Source organism: Pezoporus occidentalis, unplaced genomic scaffold (genome assembly GCF_034315485.1).
Source record: "Pezoporus occidentalis ecotype Australia unplaced genomic scaffold, CSIRO_AGI_Poc_V1 ctg223, whole genome shotgun sequence".
Taxonomy (NCBI): Eukaryota; Metazoa; Chordata; class Aves; order Psittaciformes; family Psittacidae; genus Pezoporus; species Pezoporus occidentalis.
This window is the reverse complement of record NW_026914106.1, coordinates 1,045,361-1,069,740: the sequence shown is the minus strand read 5'-3', so window position 1 is coordinate 1,069,740 and position 24,380 is coordinate 1,045,361. Positions and strand designations below refer to the sequence as shown.

The 24,380-nt window shown below is 48.9% G+C and overlaps 4 protein-coding genes across 6 annotated transcripts in view; 1 reads left to right on the top strand and 3 right to left on the bottom strand.

Annotated features, from left to right (window-relative positions):
* Positions 1-724: 724 nt before the first annotated feature.
* Positions 725-5,957, bottom strand: ADPRS (ADP-ribosylserine hydrolase). The gene is made up of 6 exons (XM_062620746.1): positions 5,671-5,957; positions 4,919-5,015; positions 3,883-4,090; positions 3,589-3,773; positions 3,399-3,499; positions 725-2,873 (listed from the first exon to the last, which is right to left on the bottom strand). The coding sequence occupies exons 1-6, from the start codon at positions 5,912-5,914 to the stop codon at positions 2,581-2,583; spliced, it is 1,128 nt and encodes a 375-aa protein (XP_062476730.1). The 5' UTR covers positions 5,915-5,957; the 3' UTR covers positions 725-2,580.
* Positions 5,958-6,452: 495 nt separating this feature from the next.
* On the bottom strand, positions 6,453-11,347 carry TEKT2 (tektin 2). The gene is given in 10 exon segments (XM_062620744.1): positions 6,453-6,660; positions 6,662-6,835; positions 7,234-7,313; positions 7,539-7,682; positions 8,113-8,220; positions 8,556-8,670; positions 9,216-9,359; positions 9,882-10,087; positions 10,689-10,814; positions 11,160-11,347. Coding segments are annotated over 10 exon segments (1,317 nt in total). The 5' UTR covers positions 11,295-11,347; the 3' UTR covers positions 6,453-6,575.
* Positions 11,348-12,085: 738 nt separating this feature from the next.
* Positions 12,086-24,380, top strand: part of PSMB2 (proteasome 20S subunit beta 2) — a 155,802-nt gene continuing 143,507 nt past the window's right edge. The window contains exon 1 of the mRNA XM_062620743.1: positions 12,086-12,093. The gene's annotated coding sequence lies outside the window, so the exon portion shown is untranslated. The remainder of the gene's footprint in view (positions 12,094-24,380) is intronic.
* Positions 13,163-24,380, bottom strand: part of AGO3 (argonaute RISC catalytic component 3) — a 36,130-nt gene continuing 24,912 nt past the window's right edge. For all 3 annotated transcript variants that reach the window (XM_062620738.1, XM_062620740.1, XM_062620739.1), the window contains one exon: positions 13,163-23,814. In XM_062620738.1, coding sequence (XP_062476722.1) covers positions 23,706-23,814 — 109 coding nt within the window. In that variant the 3' untranslated portion in view covers positions 13,163-23,705. The remainder of the gene's footprint in view (positions 23,815-24,380) is intronic.

Genomic DNA, 24,380 nt, shown 5'->3' with positions numbered 1-24,380 from the left:
GTTTTTCACCATCACACTTGCTTTCACGATGTTACACAACCTCATCCACAGCCAACCTCCACATCCTGAGAGGCAAAAGCCATTCAGTAACACATGGAGGAAATGGGGAATCACCTGGAGCAAAACACTTCCAGAGGCTAAAAGTACACAGAAAATACATTTTCCCACCTGATCTCCTACCCGGAAGAGGAGCTGCTCCTTGTCACAGGTGACACTTCTGGACAAGCCTGGCTGCCACGTGGGCTGACTCCTACAAAAGGGGATGATGAAGAACAAGTGGTTCTCCTGCCACCAGTGGTAGGAGCACACAGCAGACACCCTGGTCCGTGCGTGATCACTGCACATTGCACTCTGGCAGCTTCCACATGCTGGTCCTCCCTGCAAATGCAGCCTGCAAAAGAAAAGGGCCTCTCAGTAAACCTCTAACTCCCATTACAGCTCACGGGCAAGAGGGGCTGCCTGAAAGTGGTTTTTCCAGCAGATTTCCAGTGCTCAAACTCACCCCAAATGAAGCACAAGTCCTGGCTACACGTGAGATGTCTCCATCCAGCACCAAACAACTTCCACTCTGCTTTCTACAGATTTCAAGAAGCCAAAGCAAAGCAGTTTCAGGTCGAGTCTTAAAGTGAAGTACAGGGTGGGAAGAAACAGCCTGGCAACTCCTCTTGTCATTTAGTACAGAAGCACAACTTCATGACTTGATTGAAAAGACAGGAGCAGAGGCTAATTAACAAAGATGACCAAGTGACTTTATTTCTTTCCAAGGAAGTCAGAGCTCATTGTCTGAGAACACATTTCAATTCTGCCCTCAAATGAGCTGTGTTTTTTTGAACAGGAGCTCTTCCGCTCTTTGTGAGTTCCCAACATTTACAATTACAAAGCTGCTTTGAAAGGAAAATCTCTTTCTTTAAATAATCACATGAATATGTTCACACTTGTGGCAGAATAATGTGGAAAACCTGACTCTGTCCATCTCTGATCTGCATCACAATACATAAATATACAACAGACCGAAATTCCACATGCTCTCAAGAACAAGAATTTGCTTATACAAGGAAAGCCCATTACAGTGTCACACAGAACAAGGGCACTAGGAGGAAGCAGACTCCAGGAAGAATGGGAACCACCTGGTTTTCCACAGACACTTCTTCCACATGTGCCTGCAGGCTGACACACACCACCACCGTGCGTGATACCGGCAGGGAGCAAGCAGGGAACAGTCACAAGAAATACTGAGTAATGCTAGAGAATTACATGGTCACAGTCAGGATTATGAACATTTCCATATGGTGACTGCTTGCCTCTTCCTTCCATTTTGTTTTCAATTATTACACAGCTTTTCAACCCTTTTTAGATGTGCCACATCCAAGCTATTGCTCCCTTTCTGAGCAGCTCCACTAGGCAAAGGTTTTGGAAGCAAGACTCTGAACAACCTAGCTTTGCTAGAATGTTCTCAGCCACCAGTACCAGCTTCAGATGCACAAACTGCTTGAACTTTGATAAATTCTCCCCTAATTAACTACATTTTCCTTTATTTTCAGATGATTCTTACCAAGCACAGAGTTTTAAAGCTGTGAGAAGTAACCCCTGCTTCCTGCTGAGGTAGTTTCTGTCACTGATGGCAGCAGAACCAGGAGTTCAGTGCTTGTTAAACACCAGGTTTCACAACTATCCTCACCCACAGATTTAAACAGCAACTCACGTGGTGCTCTGGACATGCACAGGACAGCATTAAGAATGCAGGATGCACAGATTTGGAACAAAGGAGTAGCTGCAGCAATGTGAAAGCCAGCGTGTAAGGGAACACAAAATGCAGTAGATGAGGATGGTGCCAGGTAGATCACAGAGCAAAGAGCAGTAATGAGTCCCACCCCCTTCCAGCAGCAACAGGGACCCTGCATGCACCAAAGGCGTTTCTCCCAGCACAACCAGCAATGCAAAAGAAGCCCTTCTCCAACCTGTGCCACTGCTCGTTCTGCCTTTAGGGAAGCAAACCTCCCTGGGACATCTACCCTCCAGCATCCTCACTCCACAACAAGGGTAGCAACCCCTGCTGCATGCAGGACACCCTCCAGGGAAGTACCTCTGACAACTCCCACCTCCACCCCTGAACTGGTCAGCTGAGTGGGAGCTGGTCTTTTAAGAGAGGTGTGGAGCCTATTAAAGCCACTGCAGGACAGGCCACTGAAACAAAGGCCACAGCACAGTGGAGCAGAGGGAACCAGCAAGAAAGTCAGTAAATTCAGACACCCACCTAGTAACTGCAATGACAAAATGGCATAATGGTGAACAAGGCAAGCAGCAGGAATCTCAAGAAAAACTAGATGGCCCTGTACACTTCAGAGGAGATGCACCCACTGTCCAAGTGCCACATGCAGCCCCTTCCCAGCCAAACTGCAACTGAAGGGTGTATCCCCTCTCTTCTGAACCAGCTTGTGCCTCCAGCTCTCAGCTCACAGCAGCATCTGGCTCAGGTGGAGGCTCACAGGTGCCTGCAGTGTGGATCCACCACCAGATCCTGACCAGGAAAGCAGAGGTGACCACCTGCCTTTGCCTTCCAAACCACACTCCCCTCGGCGCTCAGAGCCGCTGGCAGTACAGTTCATACATGCTATTTGCCAGCTTCTGTGTCTCTTGAAAAGCTTCACAGCTCTCCTCCCAGCTTGGGGGTATCTGTTCCTCCCCATAATAAGCTCCTGCAATAGCTCCTGCCATGGTAGCAATGGTGTCTGTGTCTCCACCCAGAGAGATACAGTAGATGATGGTCCTCTGCAGGTTGTTGTAGTGATCAGGAATGTCTGGGTCAGCCTCCATACAGCGCAGGAAGGAGTAAATCGCAGTAGGGACAGACCTCAAAGCGGCGATGCCATTGCCTGTAACAAAGCCAGGCATCATCAGGGCTGCAGAACATTCCTGTCTTCCTTCCCACAGAAGGCCCTTTTTCCTTCTAACCACAGCTTCCTACTGCCAGTTGCTTTCACTACTGGTATTATCATGACAAGGTGCACGAGACTGCATCAGTAACATCTCCCCATAGTTCCCCAGTCCTAGTCACATCCAGCTATGCCAGTATAGCTTGGCTATACACATCTACCCATTCCCATCCAACATGAAGATCTGACAGCCATTAAGACAAGAGATCTCAGAATACTAAGAAATATTATGCACAATTTTTTCTTAGCAAGACATTTCTTCCCCACCTGTACAAAGAGGGAGTCATTGGGTCAAGACTCGAAATTACTGGCTGGTAAGCACAACAGCCTGTAATTTTCCAGCACATTCTATGCCTACAGGCAGCAGAGGCTGAAGTGGCAACCTGTGGGAGGACACGTCAGCCAGGCTGGCTGAGTCAGTCCTTTCAGCTCTTTTCTAGTACTTAGAGTAAGAAAGGTACTTACCCAGTTCAAACAATACATCTGCTTTTGGAACACTGCTGAGTTCCAAGAATTCCTTTATTTTCTTTAGGCGCCTTGAAAAGGGTAAATCTTCAAATCCCAGCCTGGAAACAAAGAGTACAATGGAGAAAAAAGAATGTGAACTCAGAATAAACTGTACACAGCAGAGTCAGTGCTCCCCACAGCTACTTACGCTCGTGCATCAGTAAGAGACTTATCATCTGCCTCTACATCTTCCATGTGGCTAATGAGCTGTTCCAGGAAGGTCTCTTTGCTGACCTCTCCCTGTAGGGCAAGATGCACAGCCAGGGCCTGCAGGATGGCTCCGTTGTAGCCCAGGGAGTTGGCATGGGTCAGTTCAGCACTCAGCTTTGCAAACTGGGAATGCAAACACATCCTTAGCAAGCCTACCTGAGAGATCCTGCTGAGCCCAGCCTGACAGCAGCACTGCCTGAGCTGAGGTGCCCACAGGAGCCAAGCACGGTACCTTCTTGACATCCTGGACATCAGAGTAGGTGAGAGAGATGCCTGCCACCCTCATGGCACCACCATTGCCATAGGAGCCTTTCCCATTAAACTGGGCTCTGGCTGGTTCAAAGACATCGCTGCACTTGGGGCTCAAGAGCTTCTTGAAGACATTGACAACAGCCATCCCATAGCCCCTGTTGGGCTCCTTCTTGTACTCCTCAGCAAACCTGGTGGGGGTGAGAGCACAGCAGGTGAGGAAAAACACAGGGGGTATTTGGTCTGTTTCCAAAGTTCGTAAAGAGGCTGTTGATAAAGTGAATTAATAACACGTGGGTAATTCCCTGGCAGCCAGGGTCCAAGTGATTCAGTTCTGTAGGGAAAGAATCTGATTCCCAAAAAACCAGTGTGAAAGGAGGAAAGGGTGAATAAACCATCACCTCTCACGACCCACTTGTTTCCCTCTTGACTCTGCCTTGAAATAGAAGCAAACTGGAAACGTTTCCATGGGTCACAACCACAAAGAAAGTCTTTTGTTCGAGTTCAATGGAAGAGTTTTCTAAACAAATAAATGCTCTCCCCTAAGTGGAACCAAATGCTGGCAGGGCTGTGGATTCAGAAAGGAAATGGATCATAAACAAACTGGAGCTGACCTCACTAATACACACCAACTGAACTAAGGGAAGTGCAAACATAAATAGCAACAAATAAACATGAAAGAAAATGCTTCTGCCATTTCTAAGCCTCATCTTCCACAAGGTGGAAATACACACACAGCTGCAGCACAGCAAGTCCTATCCTGCTTCATTCGAGGCAGGCTCTGCACCTGTGCTAGAACTAATGCTGCTGCTTGTTCCTGGGCAGTGCAAAGCACACAATGAATTACAGGATTAGCCACCACTCCTATTTTCTTTTCCCCATCCACAAACTAACAATGACTTTGCCTTAGCCCCTGCCCCCTTTCCCAGAACATTACAGCGATTGCTTAACCGTGAGGGAGTTTTGCCTTCACCAGTAAATGCCAACACTCCAGCCCCTGAGGCTGCTGCAGTCCTTACCTCTTGGCCATATCAACTTCATCAAACTCCCTCTTGGCCAGCAGGGACTGCACCACCGACCTGCTCATGGCCGTGTCGTCCGTGTATGACAGCGTCTCTAGAACAGAAAGTCAAACGTAACGTTAGCACCCAGGGACAAACTCTGCTCCTCTCCATCCCCACTGCCAGCACCTCCCTGTTCTCTGAGGCCTAAATCCCTGTACAGCTGGATTACAACACTACCAAAGACTGCCCAGTACTCAGCTTGTCACTGGCTGTGGTCATCAGAGTGAGAAACAGAGCAAGAGTGATGCACCCACAGCAAGAAGGAGACAGAGTGCATTTACTGATTAGTACGAATCAAGAGGAAGTTGATACCCAGAGGCATGTAAGGACAAGTGGGACAAGTCACTTTCTCAAGGACCTTACAACATATGCTGACGTGAAGAGAAAGGACTGCTGCATTTCTGGGCACGACTGCAAACCGAAGGCCAACAGGAACACATCGTTGCTTGCTGAGAGTTCAATAATCCTTCTTGTGCCTCTCTCACTCCTAATCCGGGTTTGGTACCTGTGCTCCTTGCTGACAGCCCTGCGCTACCCCGGCTCCCAGCACCACACGTGAAACGTGCCTGGGGGCACCCACGGGTGGCCGGGGATGTCCCCCCGCTGGGGTGAGGGGCAGGACAGGGGGCACCCACCCTAAAGCCCGAATCTGTGGGGCGCTGGGGCCAGGCCCGGCCCCCGGTCCCGCTCCCGGTGCTCCCGCCCACCTCTGCGGGCGCTGCCGGCCGCTTCCCCCTCATCAGGCGGCCCGGGCGCCGGCTCCAGGCCTCGGAGGAAGCTCAGCAGATCCGGCAGCTTCACGACGCTCCTGCCTTCGAAGACGGCGCCCAGGCAGTCACCGAGCAACGCCCCGGCCAAGCAGCCCCGGAACCGGCCGGGTCCCGGCCGAGGCCGCGCCGCCGCCCGCCCCGAGCCGGAGCCTGAGCTCGACCCTGACCCCGCCGCCGCCATCTTCTACCGCTCCGCCGCCGCGCTCCTCCGGGCCGCCAGGGGGCGGCTGCCGCGGACACTACCCCCTAGCGGCTCGGAGGAGCGCCCGGAAGCCGGAGCCGGGGTGTCCGTAACGCCCCGCTAGCAGCGCTGAGCCCCGGCCCGCCTCCGCCTGCCGCGGGGCTCCCGGGCAGCGTGGCCCGCCTCGGGCGGTACACACCGATTCCGCCCGGGAAGAACGTGCCTGGAATGGAAACACCACCACTGAGGAGGACACGAGCCCCGCAGGTCCGTTTGGGCAAAGCCGGTGCCATCAGGAGGCAGAACAGGCTCCAGCACCCGCTTCCATCGCTGTGTTCCCCCCCCCCCACACACACACCGAGGGGAAATGCCAGCCTAAACCCAAAGGAGCTGGGAGCGGGGACGGGCAGCGAGCGGCTCCGGGGGCTGCCAGCCTCAGCCCGTCCCGTTCCCGAGCCCTGCCTCGCACCTCGAAGGGTTTCAACCACCCGGGAGCCCCGGTGGATTCAACCCCTGCCAGCGCTGCCAGATGACAACGTTATCTTGGGAACAGGCTGGTTTTATTGTTCGCGATGCTCCTGGGAGCATCACACAGGGGCTGGGGGGGGGGGGGGCACAGACAGTTATGTAATAAACCAGGAGGAGGGAGCAGGATTCCATTCTAACACGACACAGATGCCCGCTTCCCTCGCCATGGAACGCAGTCAGTAGCGCTCTCTTTCACCAGCTCCTGCTGCCCCTTCGTCCACATGGGTTGTGGCCCCGGGGAAAGTCTCAGCCTCCGGCAGAAACCTCTCGGAGGGGACCAGGAGCTTCCTCCGGGTGTCCATGCACTTGTTGTCCAGCACCAGGGAATTCGTTCTGTAGCCAAGATCTGTCTGGATGCGGTGAAGCTGTCGGTGAAGAGCATCCAATGAATCCCTGTGAACAAGAAGTGAAAGGAGTTGGGTTCAGGCACTGCGTTCACCGCCCAGGTTGGGTGGGAAACACCTGACTTCCCACTTTCTGGCAGCAGAAATCTCTGTGCAGCGTTTGCCTTTGCATGAAGAACTACAGCATGAGGCAGTTCTTGGTGCTGAGCAGCACGGTTTGGGGTTGTGAGCAGCCAGCTCACGTGCTTCCTATGAAGCATCGTATGGAGCCAGATTGAGAGAGCTGGGCTTGTGCATCCTGGAGAAGAGAAGGATCCGGGAAGAACTTAGAGCAGCTCCAGAGCCTTAAGGGGCTACAAGAAGCCTGGAGAGGGGCTTTGGACAAGGGCCTGTAGGGATACTGTCAGTGCTGGGCCACCACACTGCCCCAGAGAGCAGGAGACTTACTGTGCCTCTGCCAGCTTCTGTTTGAGTGCACGGATTGTTCCCTCCAGCTGGTGGACCTCATCTGTTAGCCCATACTGGACCTGCGAGGTGGGGAGGGAGAAGGCAGTGAGCAGGGCTGAAGTGTTCTTCCCCAAACCCTCAGTTCTCTCCGTCCCCTGCTAGCCCAGCTGTAGCCCTTATTTCCTCGCTCTGAGGTGACTGCAGGACCCAGAGTTCAGCCCCACTGTAGTTTCCTCCCAATGCATCCACACCTTTCAGGCCAAGCCCCAAGCCCAGGCAGTTCCCCCAGTCCCTGCTGGCAGGACCTGATCCCGGCAGAGGTCTGCACGGGGCCGGTAGGTGCGGGTCTCCAGGCGGGTGTGCGCCACTTTCAGATCCTGCATCTTCCTCCGAAGCTCTTCCTCCAGGCGTCGGATCTCCTCCTCCATCTCAGCAATTTCCTCCAAGGTCTAAGGGTACAGGTAAGTCTCGTGAGGGACAGGCAGGGATACAGACTGCAACACAGCCCCCAGGCCTTTACTGTGCAGGGAAGAGATTTTACACAAGGGCTGCTGGGCTTCCAAGTGATGAACCCCACTGCTTTGTAGTTTGGGCTTTTCACACAGCCCAGGCATGGTGCTGCTGGTGGTTTATGGCCACAGCAGTCGAGACCAGGGTTGAAATGAATAGGCCAAAACCTGGCACTGCTGCTGAGAAATCCCCGAGCAGCAACTGTGACAGCAGAAGAAGGTAGGATACTGCAGGGATCACAGATGTGCCCCGTAACAGCTCCCATGTGGAAACTATGCTCAGGTTAAATAGCTTTCCATATAACAAACAGCCTTTTGGGTTCAGTTCCCACCCAAGATTGTGGTTGATAACCAAAGAAGCAACATTTACGTTCTGCTCCTGCCATTTCAGTTCATCACAGGCTTTCTCCAGGTCTCTGATCCTCTTGCGCAAGGCAAACTCTGTAGCTACACGCTGAGCCTCCAGCTCGTTGTTTGTCTGAAGAGAGAACAGGCTCCAGTGACACACATCTAGAAGATGTTTCCTTCCCAGCTGCTCCTTGCTGGGTTGGGACAGGCCTATGAGCAAAACCAGCTGGGTTCTGGCTGCTGTGCATCCCCTGCAGCCAAAAGGCAGGGAGCAATGGACAGGTACATGTCTCCCACACGGCTGACACCACTGCAAGCCCCACAGCATCATCAAGCTTCTCTCTTACAAGAGGCCTAGGGGGTCAGTGCTGTCTTTTCAGACTCCCTTCCCTTGGCCACAGCAAATGCCAGCTCATTCTCCCCGTGGGATCCAGACCTTCTGTGCCACCAAAGGGACTAATTTACCTGGGCAATGGCAAGCACTGTGGCTTCTCGGAGCTCAGCAGAGGTTTTCAGTTCTGCCTCAGCACGCTGCTTGTTGCTCTGGCTGTTCTGTTCCCACTCATCAACCGTCGTTGATCTGTGAACAAAGCAGCAGTTATGAAAATGAGTATTTGCAAGATGGTTCAAAAGGGACCACCTGCTGCAGGCCGAGGTGGCTTTGTGCAGCACAAAATGACTCAGGAATTCTGGAGGTTGTGTTCTGTGTTATTTCCTCACACCAGCAGGAAATTGCTACCCCATGGCTCCTGCACTGAGCCCAACAGCTGCTCAAAACAGACACGCATCCAAACCATGCTATAAAACACCAAGAAAGTGAAAATGGGGAGCAACATCCCCCCATAAGCTGTGCCAGAGGCTGGTGCCATGCTACTGGGTAGCCAAGCACGAGGGAGGCAGGGCAGCAAGCTCCTCTGGTTTTGTGGTGACAATTTAGATAACTCCCAAAAGTCTGTGGCTTCACAATTCAGGAGCCACAACAAATCCCAGAAGCCAGTTCCTGTTCAGAGCTCTCTCCAAACCTGCACCCATCAAGCTGGGACAGAGCACAGAAGGAAAAAGCATCCCAGGGCTCTTTGGGCACCAGCACGGATTTGGCCACACAAGGGCAGGTTCTTTCCTTACCCGTTTGGGACCTGAGTTGGGTTGACCTTGAAGGAGATGTTGGGAGAGTTTATGCTGAGGGATAAGCACATCCGATCTAATTCCAATGCTTCCATCTTGCACTGGTGGTCACTGCTCAGCTGCTGGCGAGCTTCTTGTAAGAGGCTGCAGAAAGCAGGGCTGGGGTCAGCAGTGAGCATTCCAAGGGGGAGGCAGCTCAGACGTTCCAAAGCCTTCCTCACCACATCAGCCATCTTTCCAAGATGAGTGATGAGCTCCTGCCCGCCCAGTGAACTTGGCTCAACTGGGTAAAGCAGCCTGCCTGGCTCCCTATGCTCTGCTCCAGCATGATGCTGCTGAGCTGAGCTGCCCACCCTCCTGTAGCAGGGCAGTGACCCAGCATGGATTAGAGCCCAAGAGCTCTAACACCTCCAGGTCTTGAACCAGGGCAGGTGGCACAAGGCATCTGTCTGGGCCAAAATGTTCCAAGGATGCTGATGAAGTCTTTCCCCTGACATGCTCTACCCTACAACCTCAAACCCTAAAGACATTGACAGCAGTCCTCAGAGGCTCCTCCGAGTGGTTCCCTGCCCCTGGCCTGCTTGCCACTGCTCAGCATGGCACTGGAGGCATGTTAAACTGCTGGGGCCAAGCAAGGAGGACAGAGCCCGGTCACATTTGCCTCACCAGAGCTGTTCGAAGGCTTCACTCGCTTTCTGCTGCAGCTCTCTCTTGGCTTTGTCTACCAACTTCACCTCCTTGTGCAGCTCCTCCTCCACAGGGTCCCTCACCACGTCGATGGCGTGGCGGCTCTCCCGGAGTGTCAGGCACTCAATGGCAACGTCCAAAGGCAGGTTCTTTGCCTGGAGGGCACGTTCTGCTGCCTCCTTCACCTGGAAGAAGCAACCTGGTGGGTGGATGCAGGCTCCTTCAGGGATGGGAGGAAGAAAGGAAGGGGAACCCTCCAATACCCTTGTTAAGAGGGCTTTGCACTGCCTGTCTTGACAGTTCTGAAACGTTTTAGCAAGTCTGGAATGAAAATTGCGAGCACACTGGTCTTCTAAACCTGCTATTCGCATTGCCTTTGGTTAGTCTAATGACTGCAGGAGCAGTACCCTCTGGGTTTAGAACTAGAAGAATCAGAGAGACGTCCCCCTGCTTTCCTCTATTTAAAATCAAGCAGTTGTGAATGATGCTGCGAACATATTTCTCATCATCCTTCAGAGCTTTAAAAAAAACCAAACAACAAAAACAACCCAAAACCCCAAGCATGAGCATGCAATGCACAGCACCACGAAATGGCATGGCTCAGCCAAGAACACAGTGATGTGCTTTCCATAAAGCCATTTCATCAGGTATGGGTTTTGGCAGACCTGCAATAAAACCCCTCAAACTCCATATGGGCTTGCCCATTGCAAAAGAAAAGCCTCAATTATTTAACATCCCGTGTTGAGGGCGTAAGTTGATTCCCAGCCATCTGTCTTCCCAACATACTTTGGCTAAGGCATCGATTTCCGCATCTACGTCTGCGAGGCATTTGTCCAGGGTCTCCTTCCATCTGTTCACGCTCCTGATACGTTCAGCCAGGCGGGTTCGGTTGTCGTGCTCATCCCATTTTGCCTGGAATTAGGGGAGAAACTCTCGTTCTTAACTCGCAAATGTGAATATTGCCGAAGCTTTTCCCCATCAGGACTGACTGACCCCACACAGAGCACAGCGCCCCGCTGCCGTTCGGTCTAAGGATCATCCACACGAGCGCCCAACACAAGTTGTCAGGGATTTCCTGACAGTACGTGTGCATCACTGCATGCGGGTTTACAGGAAATGGAAGGATTGAGCACGTTCTGTACGGGTACAGCCTTCTCCTACCCCCTCATCTGTACACCCAGATCTTGACATAACCCCCCAGTCCTCAGCCTGCTCCTCCGGCAAGCCTGGGAGCAGCCTCCCTGCCCCACGTCCCACCTGGTTGCTGGTTTCGTTGCGGAGAGCTCGTGCTTCCTGCCGGACGCGGTGGGCAGCGGCGGCCAGGAGCTGGGAGCTGGCGTGGCAGTGGGGCACGGTGCACCGCTGCCCTGGGTTTGTGCTCAGCGTGGCCATGGCCCCAAGCAGGGGGCTGAAAGGGAGGGGGGGAGGTTGTGTTTATTCACAGGAACGCATTGGAAATGGAGCTGCAGCCACAGCCTGGAAAGCTCTTCAAGAGAAAGGCAGCAGCGAGCGCTAGCCTCGCATACAGCACAGTGCAGACACACGTGCTCGCACAGCAGGGGAAGCAAGGGGTACGAGACGAAGCCCCTCTCTGTCCAGGCCAGGAGGAGGAAGCCCTGGGGAACGGTGCTGTCTCGGGGGGACAAGGGGGTGCTCACTGCACCGTCTGCCATCGGTATTCACTGAGCTCGGACAAAATGGCTGATGGCTGCTCCTGCAGGAGCCCAAGGCAGCGGCCCCAGGGGAGCTGAAGGCTTTGCAGGGCCGGGATACACAGAGCCACCCCCTTGGCCACCCTGCCCAGCCCTGAAGCAGGGCAGAGAAACCCCCGGTCAGGAGGAGACCTGGGGCTGAGCGCCTGGCTCCGGAACACCCCATCCCTGGGCACAGATGGCTGGGACAGAGCTCCTTGGGCAGCCCCAGACACACCCGAGACTGCTGGGGAGCAACGGGGGAAGGAAGGCAGCCTGACGGCAGGGCTGGGGCACCGGGGCCCTCACCCCGCCTGGGCTCCAGCCGCCCCGAGCAGGGCACCCACCGCAGCCCCTCCGTGCCGGGGCCCTGCTGCTCCCTTGGGGCCCGCCCCGCCAGGCTCCCCTCACCGGTCTCCTCCGGGCCGCTCCCGCTCCCCTCACGGCCTCCGGCCCCGTTACCGGCAGCGCGCGGCCCCGTTGCCGGGCAGCGCGGGCGCGGCCTCCTCCCCCCCCGTTCCCCTCAGGGCTCCGAGGCCGCAGAGCACGGGGCGGGGGCAGCGGTTCACGGGGACGGGAACGCTGCGAACCGGGGCGAAACAGCAGCGACTGCGGTCACGATCGTGGGGCGACTTCAATGAATAAACCAAGGGGAAGGGGCGAGGGGAGCCCTGGCCCCGGCACAGAGCACGGCCCCGGGCTTGGCGGGCAGCAGGAGGGTTTGGAACCACTGATCCCAGCGCTTCCACAAGCGATTCCTTGCTTTTAAAACAACCCCGGGGCGTTCAGTGAAATCCAAGTGTGAAAATAAAGCCGTTTGATGGCAGAGATGCACAGCACCTCCGTCCCGACAGCGCCCAAGCCGGGGCAGCGCCTCCCCCTCCGTCCACCCCGGGTCAATGCGATGTGAGGATATTAAAAATAATAATTAAAACATCACATATGCGTTTCCAAAAAAAAAAAAAGAGAAAAGTTTATTTTCCAAATGAATACGGCTCGTTTACAATACACCCAACTCCATGGTAACTAAAGCCAGCAGAGAGCCGAGGACCGCTGTGTGTACTACGCACAGTCGCACGGAGGTTACAGGTGGGAGGGAAGGGACGGGGACGGGAGGGGAGGTTTTACTGTGCTGGAGAGAAAGCAGCCTGGGACAGGTAGAAAATTTGGCATGAACAATCCGTCTGCAAAGGGAGAAGGGGCAGAGGGGACCGCGTCCACGCCGCGGGGCCAGCTCCGGACACGGCGACGCAGGGATGCCCGCACGGCCGCGGCCCACATCCGCAATACAAATAGGCACACATGGTCGAGATGGGTAAGTAAAAATAAAGGCTTTTACCAGGTTGTTTGCCATCCGGTTACAATCTCTTTGTGCAATGTCTCAAGTCACGGCTCGACTTCGGTCTTGAAACAATTCCCTTTTTGCTTCAAATCCCCCCCCCCCCCAGTACCTTCATGGTGGGAACACAGTCAAGTTCCTGCTTAACAAGCAATGGTTAACACCAAAACGAGGGAGCAGTTACCAGCATATCATTAAGAGCAAGACACATAGAAGGGAATCAGGGAATCTCAATTCACCAGACTGGTTTATTGGAATTTTACTCTGAAAAGGAATCCCAAACAGCACAATATTTCTAATTCAAACATATGGTATTCAATACGCAAAATTTATATGCACGACATTGCTTCCAGAAGTCTCCTAAACACACACAGCTCCATCACTAGCAATGGTTATGGCACACACTATGCCACCTTCTCCTGAAAGATACTTTTAACACCCATATTGGCTCACAACCGAATGCTACCAATTACTGTGAAAGCTTTAAAGTAATACCTGCTGATAGACAATGCTTTTATCCATGATCAGACACCTCCAGGCCACGCAAACAGCCCAGTTTTTCCCCAGACAACCTCGGTTTTCCCCATGACAACCCTCAATCCACCAACAGGCTAGCTGGGGAAGCTGAGCTGCTTACAGCAAGGGAAGAAAAGGCGAATACAACAGGAGGATCTGCGTACCCTGTGAGCCCAAAGTGTGGCACCTAAGCCGTGAAACGCAGGTGCTTACGCCGGAGTCGCTGGTTGTGGCAGGAGGAGCTGGGCAATGAGCCTGTAAAATCAACATTTCGGACCAAAAACTTGTTCTGCCGACTTTATTGCCATGCTGAGGTTAGCTTTTCCCAACTGCCTGCGGAACAGACACCAAATGCAACTCTCTAGAAGCAGGTTTTTCTACAGGAAAACAACATTAAGTTGTCTCAAGGCTAGATTCAACACTGAAAACTGCAGAAACGACAACATCTTACTGAAGGATAGAAAGAAAGTCCAAAGAAAACTAAAAGAACCCTATAACCACAGGAGGAAAGCGATGTACAAAACCGAGTACCCAAAAGAAGCCATTCTTCACTGCCAAATTGCCAGAAGGCAAACTCCATCTCTAGCAGTCCTCCTCTTGCTGAGGTTTTCTGCCTCGCCACTTCAAGAGCACTACTCAAGTTTCCACTTTGCTGGCTCACCAGCAGGTTCCCAAACTTCAAAAGGTTCTTCACATTTAGCATTGCCCCAGTGGGTATTACTCTGCTATTACGTCTGAGTGAGCACTAACCAGCAAGACGTGGATTTTCTATCAAAGAAGCTGGTTTTAAATCTATTCAAGAGATTTCCAAGTGTAAGCATAATGAAAGTTTAGGAGTTATTATTTTAATAGCTCTTTTTTGCACACCTGGACGGGTTGTGGACCTAAGATTTACGGGCTTGCACAGCCCTGATCTCCACATACATTTTTCTGTGTTGCTAGGTAGTATTACAGTAGGTATTGATTTTCCAACTTCCAAATGTGTTTGAAAGATTTACATAATTCTCAGCAATGGGAAAAAAGCCCAACTTGCATTTAAATGAACTTGCTCGCTGACAGTCTGTTTTGCAACAAATGGATTTCCTTAAAAGAAAGCAACAGGTAAACTTCATGGGACCAAACCCAACAGCCTTCCTCAGCAGAGCTGCAGTGAGATTAAGAGATGGGCTCTGAATAGAACTGTATTCACTGAAGATGCAAGAAGGTGCTCGGCTCTGTAGAGGTGACAGCGCTTCCACATCGTGGTCCATCCTCAGAACACTAAGAGCTAGCTCTCATAAGGCCATGTGAATCACCGGAGATATTTTCTAGACAGGGTGAAAAGCGAGGCAGGGTGGTTTAGATGAGGTCAGGGAGAGAAACCATTTCAGAGCCAGCACTGAGACCAGAGTTCCTGCCCGGATAACTCATCAGTATCACAAACCTGCATCAAAACCAACCTATTTGAAAAGCTCTTCCATTTTGGTCTGAAAAAATCCACTTTTTTAGCAGCTTTAAGCCCGAAGTAGCATCTAAGGACACAGGTGCTCACTTTAGCACAGCACAGAGTCTGTAACAGCCTTCCCTCTCCTAGTACCTCGGTATCAGAGGATGAGGGATCTTTTCTCCCCTCGTACCACTTCCCTACCCCAGAGACCACACGCTTTTCTACAGCCACCACTACCCTCAGCCGCTGGCAAAACTGGTTCCTGAAGGATGATGTTGAATCCTCACCTCCACATTCCCACACTTGATCAGACCTCTGCTCCCTGACATTCCCCACACAACATTCTTCTTGTCCTCACAACTACCAAAGGGGAATGCAGGGGAAGAAGCAATGGAGTGTATGGAAAGCTGCAGGAGCATGGTAAAGAGTGAAGACATTACTGGACAGGCAGCATTCAGATAAAGGCAGAATTAATGATTCTCATTAGACAGAGAAACACGAATTGCAAGTCTACCAGGAATTACGTTTATTTGATGACATTACTCTCCAGAAGCCACTTCTTTTAAAGGCTTCTCCTCTCTGGGTAGTTCTAATTCACAAATAACTCAGGGCTCACTTTGCTTAAGTAATTCAACACAAACCCAACTCCATCCTGACCAAGGACTTCAAGCTTTAAAGACAGTTCAAGAGTAATACTAACCATACTACCAATGCCAACACAAGTTTTCCCAGTTCTGTTCTTGATCAGAAAAAGGCACATGCTTGCTCTTGGTGAGCTCAAGTCTGACACCAACAGATCAGGACACCTCAGCTCATGTTTGATGTTCCCACTGATTTCCCTGACGTGGGAAAATCCTGACATCCACCCAACTCCTACCCAGTCCTTTATTTCTACAGGCTGTTGCTTTCATCGCTATCACACCTCTCCCACATCCAGAGCTGATTCACCTTCCACACAGCCACAGCATCCTCCACACGGCTAGTTCTACACAGGCAGCGAGGGAGAGCATCCTGCCTAAGGGAACAGGGAGGTAGGTAAGAGCTGAGGAAAAGCAGAGCAACCGTAGTGCTACAGCAAAATTAACTCTACAACTGCCTGCTGCTGTTTTTCTTGGTAGCCAGGCACACTTCAGTGTGAACTGCATGAAAACTGCAACCAGAAACCTACCAGAGCATCTGTGTTGTCTGGAGGGGTCAGACACTGCTCACAAACCCCTCAGCTCTGCTGTTTCAAATAGCACCGATCTGCTGGAACCTGCATCTGCTCCAAACCAGGTAAGGTAGAGTCAAGGTTGAGATACAAAACACAGTTTGATTCAGTTATACAGCTGTTACAGGCACTGCCACCTGCTTCTCAGCACTGGCCTTGTAGGATGTGAACAGGCACTCAAATACAGGAAAATGCTCTTCCCCTCATTTTTCCCCTTAGTTTTTGAAGTAGTCATGTAAGGTCTTTCAGGGTAAACTGGGGTACAAAGATACAGGTTCACAAGGCTTTAGCAGCATGAGTTTTTTTGCAGTATATCCAGCTTTTTCAGTACAGAGACAAGTTTCCTCCTTGCATGCTTTAGAGCTTTTTACTATTGGTTTAATAGCACAGTCACCACTACCGCTTCTCTTCACAAAACACACAGCCCAGTCAGCTTAGCTTTAGGATTAATCCCAGCACCATTTACTGTGAGTAGCATCAATTACAGCAAATCCTCAGCCTCAAACTTTGCCAGGAAGGAGGATGAGTTAAAACTATCCATGTGAATTAGGTTACTGCGGAGTTTTTGGTTTGTCATTTGGCTTTTTATATTCGAAGTATTTTAAGAGAGTATCTACATCTTCAGCAGTTTATTAGCTTGTATTTAAATGGGATACTTTAAATCCCCATGCACCGTCCAATGACTTCAACAGAAACACACAGACCATTTCTACTGTGATTAAACCCAGGGGTGCTACAGTTCATCACCACCAAAGCAAGACTTGTAGGAGGAGATCTGTGCCCAACAGAAACCAGCATCGTCAGATGCAAAGTCCACTTCCTTTCTTTCAGTAGAAAGAAGAGGCAGCAACTTCCTTCTAAATCTCAACAGCTTCAGGTGTTAACTAAATGTAGATAGAAAATAAACTGGTTGATAGGCAAGGGAAGAGAGTATTGCTGCAAACAAGCTGATGGTGCAAGATTTTTGGCCCTTTTTGTCTAAAAGATAAAAACACCTACTACTAAAAGGGACAGAAGACAGAGTTTTGGCTCAGACTTTAGACTGAAAAGATGCTTTCTAAATCCTAGCCTAATAACATTAAGATATCAGGAATATAAAATAATTTAACATCATCGCAAGCTTAAATACCAAGTGGCATTGGGCACTGTAGTAAGACAAGAAGGTTGGTAACAAACTACAAGAAACATCAGTTCCGTTCTCTAACTTGAATCAGAAGAAATCTACACAGCAAAAATACTTGATCCGTAGTCTCGGTGGGTAGCGGGAGTGCTGAGCATCCCTTTCAACACCGAGGCGTGGGTCACTGCCCCACGTGGGGAATGCCGACCCCAAATATTTCATCAATCAAATTAAGAGATGTCAAAAAGCTCTGCTAAGTCCTGGAAAGAGTCTGGACATGAACTTATTCCTGCCAAGATGCCACTTGCAATAACAGTGGGAGTTTTGCGCTTAAACTCCTGATATTCAAACATATCCCGACTGACATCAAGTTATTCCACATGTGAAATGCCCAATTCTGTATGAACAGGAATAAAAGGAACCTAAACTGATTTGTGGTTTAAAGAAACAAGGTACCAACAGAAGCACTCTGTCTAGGAAGGTGTTTTATTGTCTCCTCTCAAACAGGACTAGTTAAGCTGGCTTTAGAGAAGAAACCCCACACATTCAGAAACTTCTCCCTCCTAAAAGTAAATGTTAAAAGCAACACACAGACCAGACACACAGACCCATGAGCTGCACAGAGATTACCAATAAATATACAGGAACACCACAATAAAGGACAAGGCTCATCATAAAAGAAAAGAAGTCTGATAACTGCTGTTAAGACCGTTACAAAAATGAAAGTTGTGTATTTTTTGCAGGCATGTGCAAGCACATTACAGTGTAATCAAAGCAGAACTTTGCTATTATTATTACTTTATGCAGCATTACAAGGTTACTGAGGTGCAGTGTTTAATAGTCTAGTCTACAACTTTTCCTGACCGGAGGAATGCTCACCAAACTCACCATGGACCCAAGCCCTGAGCGGGGCGGCACTGCCCATCCCACCCAGTGTATCGGTACCCCCAGGCCCATCGACACATGGCACACCACTCCTTTAACCACCCAAGCAAGCTTGCTTAGGACTGACCATCTCCTAAGCCTTCAGAGACAGCTTTGAGTTTGTCTACATCTTTGGGAGCACGCTACGTCGAGGAGATGACATCCTTCAGTAGCTATGGATTCCCCTTCAGCACTTATTACATCGCCCAGAGTCCCGTGCTGCTGCTTCTCCTACATTTCCATCCCCAAATCCCCTCAGTGTGAAGAGGTGAATTGCATTGACCAAATCAAACCCGACCCCTAGCCTACCAGCTGAATTTGGTGATCGCTCCTCAATGCCTCTCCCTCCAAGGGAAAACACCTTCCCGGTTATTCTTGGTCCTGACTCAGAGAAGCTGATGCTTGAAAGTACCTGAAAGATACCATCAAACACTTGGCATTTTCAATAATTTATCTTAGATTTTCAGCCACGTACAACTGGAAAATAAAAATCTACAGCACCATCTTCTAAAAAGGCACTTTCTGAGGACTGTCTTGCTTAAAAAAAAATAAAGATCACTCCAAGTTTTAAACAGTGGAACTGCTTGGTTTTAAAAGGACCCTATGTTAACTACCCGTGTTAGGTGAGGGGGTACCTCAGACAAGACAGGAAAAGGCCAGGGCACGAGGATGGCACCTCTCCATCAACACCCTTGTTTCCATAAAACCGATGCTTCGAGATCTTCCCTCACGAGCCTCTCCCTTAAACTCCTTCCCCTCCACATGCACCTTTACCTACTTGGGGACAACAATTTGGTTTTGTTGTAGTGTCATAGAGATCAGGATTCTGGAGACTCTGCTAAGGAGGTAAAGTGTAGGATCCTGTACCCATCTCACAACTACTGACAGTACAAAATCTTCTACTAGCAGAAAGCATCAAAAAGCTCAAGCTCTAACCATTATCTTTACAAAAAACAACGTGTGAATTGGCTAAATGAAGCTTTATTTAAACATGGGCCGAAACAAAGATCATATCCTAGCTCCCAGTATTGGTCTAAAGTAGAAAGGCCAGACAGGAATCTTTCCCTTTGACACCCTAACAGATTTTTCCCACTAGAACCTGCCAGGAGCAGCCTCGAAACACCACAGCATGGAAAGGGACAGTATCTGCCTGGTGTGACCACACACTGGGATGGCCAGCTAGAAATAATGCTCCTCGAAAACTGAATATATAGTTTCAATGTACGTAACCGGAGCTTTTGATTCCTTGGTTATAAAAGTGCTTTGAGGAAGGTTCTAAACCCTCAGTTCACAAAAGGGAAAGTATCGAAAGAGGACAAGATATGAAGAAAGTACATATATATATAAAAAAAAAAGGCCTCAAGCTTTTTTAAGCATAGGCTGAGCTTGGAATTTCTCCACAGTGGATTTCAAGCCTAGTAGAAAACCAGTATTCGTAGCTGGAATTTGTACAGAAGTTGACTATCCAGTATCTTACACTGAGCATTTTATAGGACAAAAATTCATACATGGAGAAGTGAAACTACTTTAGGACCAATAGCATCTTGAAATAGTTTGACTGACAGCTTCCAGAAACCCATTTTACTCCCAAAAACCATTTCTGTGGCCAAACAAACTTCCAAAAGGATGCCAGAATGAACGCTATAAAACAACTGCTGGACACGTTTAACCAGATTCCACACTGAACAGTAATACAGCGATCCTGAGTCAAATGGCCACAGCTGAACTGCCCTACAAAGGAAAAAAAAAGCTACTTCGAGTGGAGTTCATCGTTCCGATCGCAGATGTTGCAGGCTGAACGCCTCAACCACAGAACACTCTACTTTCCTCTCCAAACCTGGATCTACTAGTCGCCAGAGCGCAGGTTTTGGCTGGCTTTCTGCTAGGTCACAGAGCCCTGCACTGGCCCCAGGAGCGGTTCCGGCTGCTGGCACGGTACCAGTGCGGCAGGTTCGTGTGGCTGATGCCCAAAGGCTCTCCTTGCCCAGCCCAGGGCTGGGCCCTTGTGCATGCTCCTACCACAGGAGCGATTAGTGGCACTTGTTGGGTACAAGTGAGGTCTCCTGCAGTAACTGGTACAGCAGCCTAGGAGACAGGAACCGTCTGTCTAGATTGGCATGAACCCGAGGCCGGGATGTCTGCAAAGGAAGTAGAGAGCTGTCAGCCATCACCCACATCCCTCTTTGGACCATATACAGACAGCTCCCAGGCAGAGGGGGGATCTGGGAATCTCACTCAAGATTTCCCCAAACAGCACGTAAGCTTTTGAGATTAATTTTTTTTTTTCTATTTTTTTTTTAAAGGAGAGCAGGTACAAAAATAAAAGAAATCCATATACTCTGAAAATATACTGGAAACTGCCACCACAGATGAGGTACCATTTATCCCGCCCCCCCACCCCCAAACTGCAAACATCAAAATATATATGTTCTTAAACAAAGGAAGAATATCTGGCTATTTAATCTCAGTTAAAATGACAGCACCCTTTGTTACACTTGATATTTCACACCATTAATTTTCCTCTGAAAAAAACAAACCAAGATCTCTAACTAACCTTGATTCCTTGCTTATTCTCCTCATTCCTTAGTGCAGTAATTGTCCATCTCCATTTAAATAAATATAGCAGCTACAGCATCATAAATGTGTGGCCCTCACAACGTCAGTAACTTGATATTGTAATACAAATAAGTATCGGCACTTGACGTAGATATTTGCAAAACCAAGAGGAGAGATTAAAACTTCCAAATACTCTTCACATGAAAACCAGGTGAAACGCTAGCTCGACAAGTCACTGAAGTCACGTTCCCACTGAAGTTTCGTTAGCTTAGGTTTGGGTGAAAGTAGCAAGCCAAAAAGCTTCTCAAATCGCAGTCACTGAGTGTGGGCAGGATGAGAAGCAGACGATGTCTTTGAAAGGAGCTTTAACAGACTGTTTTAGAAAGGAATTTTCATCTGAATGCCAGAAATGCACAAGAAGTATCTGCAAAATATTTGGTTTTGTTAAAAAAATCATCTATTTCAAAACAATTGTCTGTAAAAAGCCTTTTCCAAACGGAACTACAAGCTAGAGTGCTCCTGTGAGAGAACTGTCAGGTCACAGAGGAGGGAAAACGCCTCAGAAACCATCCTGCTCTAGTTCTTTCCTTGCACCAACCTCCCTGCAGCAGGTGTATCTGAAGGGGCTGAAAGGCAAGTGCACTGAGAGGGCAAGGAGCATGGCTGGGGGTCTGCGGGAGCAGCCGGTGAAGGCACACGGCTCCCCAGGGATCCCCGGACACGTGCCGGTCTGCTGAGCCTCCCTTGATCCTGTCCTGCCTTCTCCCTGAGGCTCCTCCAAGCCAACTGCCTGCTGTCACTGCTATTCCAGCGCAATTTAACGTTGCAAAGGCAGTCTTCTTTTACATGATCCTCCTTGCTAGTGGGAGATAAAATATGTACATACACTAACGGTTTAGTAAAGCTCTTTGAGACAGTGTTGTGAACAGCACATGTACACTTCAATACAATATACAAATGCACGAAATACAGTACTTTTGCTTTCTGGCAGGAAAAAAAAAAGGGGAGATTCATGCCTGTTGAAGCAAAATGGGCTCAGATTTTAGGCTCAAAATACAGTATATTGGCAAACAGCGGATTTCATGAGAATGACAGGAGAGGAGCTACTTAAACCAACCCACTGGTTTTCATGTGGAGAGCAGGTGGAGTTCAGAAGGGCTGGGATAACAGCAATGCCCATACAAAGGATCTGCAGTATATATACTATGAACCAGTGCAAATAAAAACAGTCAAAAATGCAGTTCACGAGTTTACAAAGTGCAAAACTCCCCAGTCCCCTCGTTGAATAAATGCTTGTCTCTGACATCTTAAATATTGTTTTACCTTTAAAGTGGAATGAAAGAGTCCCGTTAATTTGTTTCACATTTCAGTGATTTAACATGTTAGAACTATCCCAGCCCTCTTTATTTGCAAAGTGAAATGAAGTTACCAATAACTTAATTTTAAAAGGAAAGTCATTATCAAAGAGGAAAAAAGCCTAAAAACTTCTATTAATTCCAGACATTTTAGTGATGTCAAATAGATTTAACTATGCATGTAAAAACTTAGAGCTTAATAAAAAACTCTTTCCATTTAATTCAAATATCTTCCACATTTCAAAGCCAAAAATAAGGCCAGTTCCTTTGTTAAATCAAAATCCTGCAGTGACAAGTAAAGCTTGCAGAGTTCTAGAAGCATTTTTGCTATTGTTTTTGATTTAAAAAAGGAAAATTCAAGATTCCTTCTGACTATAAAACTTTCCTTTCAAAATTAAGGCTTTTACTTTGTCCTTTTAAAATCATGGAGGTGTCCATTCTTCCACAGTTAGTGGTACAAACACTGCTTCAGCACAGCTCAATGGACACAGTTTTCCTTTAGAACGCTTATTGCACTAAAAGATAGCAAAACAAGTTGTCAGTTTCTTTTAAAAATAAACATGGTTACATTTCTAAAAAATAAAAGTTGATGTTGACCATATGTTCTGTCATCATTAAATTAAAGCATTATTATTACTCTAATAAATATAAAAGAAACAAAAGGAAGCTAAACTTCAAAAACACGTACATATGAAATCACATTAAGGTGTGAGAGGCAGCAAGTAAACTAGCATTTCTTTTTTTTTTCCCAGAAAGACCTCAGCTCTAAAGTTTCAGTTCTGGTGTTTAGTAGATGTCATCCCAGAAAACGTGGGACACTGGATCTCACGTGAAGCTTCACCATATTTGACTTGCCAGATAGAAAAGAATTGAAACTTTTGGACTAGGTAAAACAGCAGCTTTAGTAAATTCACCAGGGAGCAAGACGAGTTTGGATCACTACTGCCTGCACATAATACCACTAGCTTCTTTGTTCGCTTTTAGAAAGGAAACTATTGGAGCCAAAGCTGTGAAGAAAGACACAGAGGCAGCAGTTGGCTAAACTAGGCTCGAATTGCTGGGTTAGTGTGCAAAACATCTTCCCCCCAGTCAGCCGTTTCTAATTAGTGATGTACATTCAAATGTACTTGGATATGTGGACATTCGAATGCTTAATGGCAATATTGAAAGATTCCACACTGCAGTGGGGGTACAAAACTCGTTGTTACTGGGGTTTTTTTTGCACACTTCCCAAACAACCCTTGGGACTGTTCCTCGAGAGGTGCTTTGCTTTTTCCAATTACACCATCAATTTTCTCATTATTCTTTGTTTTTTTTTGCAGTTGTGCTGCCGAGCAACTTGAGGTAAAGGCATTTTAAAGAGGGTTAAACTACGAGAGAGTCAAAAAAGAAACGAAACTAAAACATGATGGTGGTGCTGCCTACAGGAGCCCGCACCAAGAAAGCAGTTGGCTGGTTTCATATTGCATAATAGTGCTGTGTTCCTCAATGAAGTAAACAATCTTCCTTGCGTCAATTTAAGGGTTTAGCCTCTCACCCCTGCACAGCATCAACTTCAGCACGATCGGAGGCACACCCCCTAAACCAACCCCACTGGAAACATACATTGTATGTGGCTTAATTGTTCAGTTCTTCCTTTCAGTGAGTATGCTCCCCGTCTGTCGATTTAAGCGAAGTACATCGTGCGTAAGGTGTCCTGGTGAATTTGTACAGCCTTCGCAAGGGCCTGCGGGTCTCTCCCATTGCTTTGTCCTGAAACATGGCTTCCTTCAGCACTGCCACAGAACGAGACAAAAACAAGCAGTGAATCGCGTTAATTCGGATCAAAAAGCTGCCTTCACACCTCTGCTTTAGGTGAGCAACGTGGCAGTAAGTCACAGAACTGGATACCGAGCAAAGGCTGCTTTATTCACCCAGCAACCCCAAGGCTTTTGACATACCCCTTTACCTCAGCTGCTCCGGTTGTTCATCTCAAAATAAGCCTATTACAAATATACTGATGGCTTGAAGCATATAAAATACTCCTGCTGTACAAAGCGGAGGTAAGTAAGCGGAAGGCACTTAACATTTGCTTCATTCATACGTACTCTAATTATATAGCAAAAAAGCCCCTGGATGTGTGGCTTGTTCCCTCAGACCACAGTAAAGTAATAACAGAATTCTTCATTAAACTAAACTTCACTCTTTTATTCCGAGTGTTTTTCAGTTGAACCCACCAACCCACTCTCGTCTCATCCTGAACAGCAGCTGTCAGGAAATGAGTATCTTAAGATTAGTCCTAGAGGTAACAAAAATTAACTGCAAAACAAGCACTAATTACCTGTAGTCAGGTGGCTTTATG

Bases quoted from the DNA above. Each gene is read 5' to 3' on its own strand.
- ADPRS (XM_062620746.1), bottom strand. From the start codon at position 5,914: ATGGCGGCGGCGGGGTCAGGGTCGAGCTCAGGCTCCGGCTCGGGGCGG. The intron at 5,016-5,670 runs GTGGGCGGGAGC...TTTCTGTTCTAG, and splicing joins GGCCGGCAGCGCCCGCAGAG to AGACGCTGTCATACACGGAC. The intron at 4,091-4,918 runs GTAAGGACTGCA...CACCCCCACCAG, and splicing joins GAAGTTGATATGGCCAAGAG to GTTTGCTGAGGAGTACAAGA.